The 1,808-nt window shown below is 33.6% G+C and overlaps 1 protein-coding gene across 2 annotated transcripts; it reads right to left on the bottom strand.

The window, feature by feature from the left end:
* Positions 1–1,808, bottom strand: LOC141678122 (uncharacterized). Of its 2 annotated transcripts, none has more exons than XM_074484361.1 (3): positions 1,708–1,808; positions 772–908; positions 1–263 (listed from the first exon to the last, which is right to left on the bottom strand). In XM_074484361.1, the coding sequence occupies exons 2-3, from the start codon at positions 892–894 to the stop codon at positions 207–209; spliced, it is 180 nt and encodes a 59-aa protein (XP_074340462.1). In that variant the 5' UTR covers positions 895–908; positions 1,708–1,808; the 3' UTR covers positions 1–206. The 2 variants fall into 2 exon arrangements, with proteins under 2 accessions (XP_074340462.1, XP_074340463.1); XM_074484362.1 differs by having other exon boundaries at positions 772–905; positions 1,708–1,797.

The following is a 1,808-nucleotide window of genomic DNA, read 5'->3' as shown; positions in this document are numbered from 1 at the left end:
TGAAGGTATCCTAATTTCATAAACCGTGTTTTCCTGATTATACATAAGTGTTGGACAACTTCCAAGTTTAAAATTTAAAAGTTACACGTATTTCTTGTACAACAGCCCTCCCAAGTAAATCCCTAACTAGACATAAGAAGCAGAAACTTTTTGAAACAGAATGCAATGGCAGGATCATAAACAATTAGACTGTTGCTAGAAATCACCTAGGATATAGCAGTACTTGCTGAAGCAGCTTCATGTTCTTGACGTCGACGTTCTCGCTGGAATATATATAATAAAAATTGATCAGTGCCCAGAAATTCAACCGACACTTGCAAGCACATAAAAATAAAGCATGTCCATGATGGAGTCAAGTACTATACTTGTTTACACTAAAATAATCAAGTTTCAGGAGGTACATATACACAACTCATTATAGTCGGAAGAGTTTGAACTTCAATCATATTTGCAACCCTGTTGTTTATTCATTATTTTGGTATTTTCAGTAATCTAATAACAAATTTTTAGTTTCACCAAGAGAATGCACTTTATTTAACTTACAAAACGTAAAGTGAGCTTAACAGAAGACTGTTCCAGGGTCAAAGAGGTCAAAACAGTCTTCAAATGATAGAGCTATTACAATTACTTTTGGTAAAACGATCCCTATAACTAACAATACGTGTACAGATATTTATATGACTGTGCACAATCTGAAAAGAGATACTGCAAGTATAGACTAGTGCAAAATAAAATAAAAGATATATAATATTTTTTGGGATGTAACCATACCCTTCTTTCCCAGTAAGGATGGAAACAGACAAAATCATAGACTGGAGTAATTGTTGAAACAAGAACAACATTAAGACCAGTAAACAGCAACAGTGCAGCCATAGGCCGCGTTCTGTGTGGCATGTCTCTGTATGCTGCTGCGAAATCAACATACCACAGCTCAGACAATATACATAAAATGTTCGCAAACAACAGTCAGTAATGTGTTTGGTGTAATTACAAAATCGGCAGAATGATGTCTTAAGATGAGAGTATTTTACATAGAAAAATAATTGAAGAGGATATCGTGACACAAGCAGCACCAGAACTCTTTTTAGAAATACTAGTTGTGAATACCACTATTAGATTCGCCATTTACATATTCAGTAATAAACATTCTACCAGAACTGCTTAGCTATGAGCGTCAAAGCATTTCCCCAAGTTCACAAATTACACCAATGAGACATCTCCAATTGATGAAGAGCCCCTATTGCCCTCTTTAGCTAAAACCAAAGAGCATGTAGAGCAGTAGAAACACTTTAAAGTCCAAAATATCGCACAAACATAACCCATTAAACTTCCCATCACATGTATAAAGTGTGATTACAATCATCATACTCTAGTTAAACTAGCTATTTCTACTTGCTTAACTTATTTTCTTTCAATTGCCTAAAAGAGCTAACAGCTTTCGAAACGAATTAACAACTTTCCTCTAATTACCATTCTTGATCTGCAACTTTGATTCATGTTACAAATTCTTGAATTTTAATTCAATTGTTATACACACAAGTGGACTTACAAAAACCCCACAAAATCATATTAAGCATTACAAAACACAGGAAAGCCCAAATCTTTATACAAGAATGTAATTAAGAAAGAGTCTAACAATAAGAAAAAAAATGAAATTGCAAACATATACATACAGATATAATCTATATAATCGAGAAAATAGCATACCTTGGGTGAAGTGAAATGCAGAAAGGGGTTTGGATGATATATAAACCCTAAAATTTCTTTTGTTGCTCCTATACTTTCTGATAAAGGATACAAAAGAGAAA

This window comes from Apium graveolens, chromosome 8 (genome assembly GCF_009905375.1).
Source record: "Apium graveolens cultivar Ventura chromosome 8, ASM990537v1, whole genome shotgun sequence".
Classification (NCBI taxonomy): Eukaryota; Viridiplantae; Streptophyta; class Magnoliopsida; order Apiales; family Apiaceae; genus Apium; species Apium graveolens.
The sequence above is the reverse complement of the archived record's forward strand: the minus strand, read 5'-3'. Positions and strand labels throughout refer to the sequence as shown.

Bases quoted from the DNA above. Each gene is read 5' to 3' on its own strand.
- LOC141678122 (XM_074484361.1), bottom strand. From the start codon at position 894: ATGCCACACAGAACGCGGCCTATGGCTGCACTGTTGCTGTTTACTGGT. The intron at 264-771 runs GTATGGTTACAT...TATATATTCCAG, and splicing joins ATCCTTACTGGGAAAGAAGG to CGAGAACGTCGACGTCAAGA.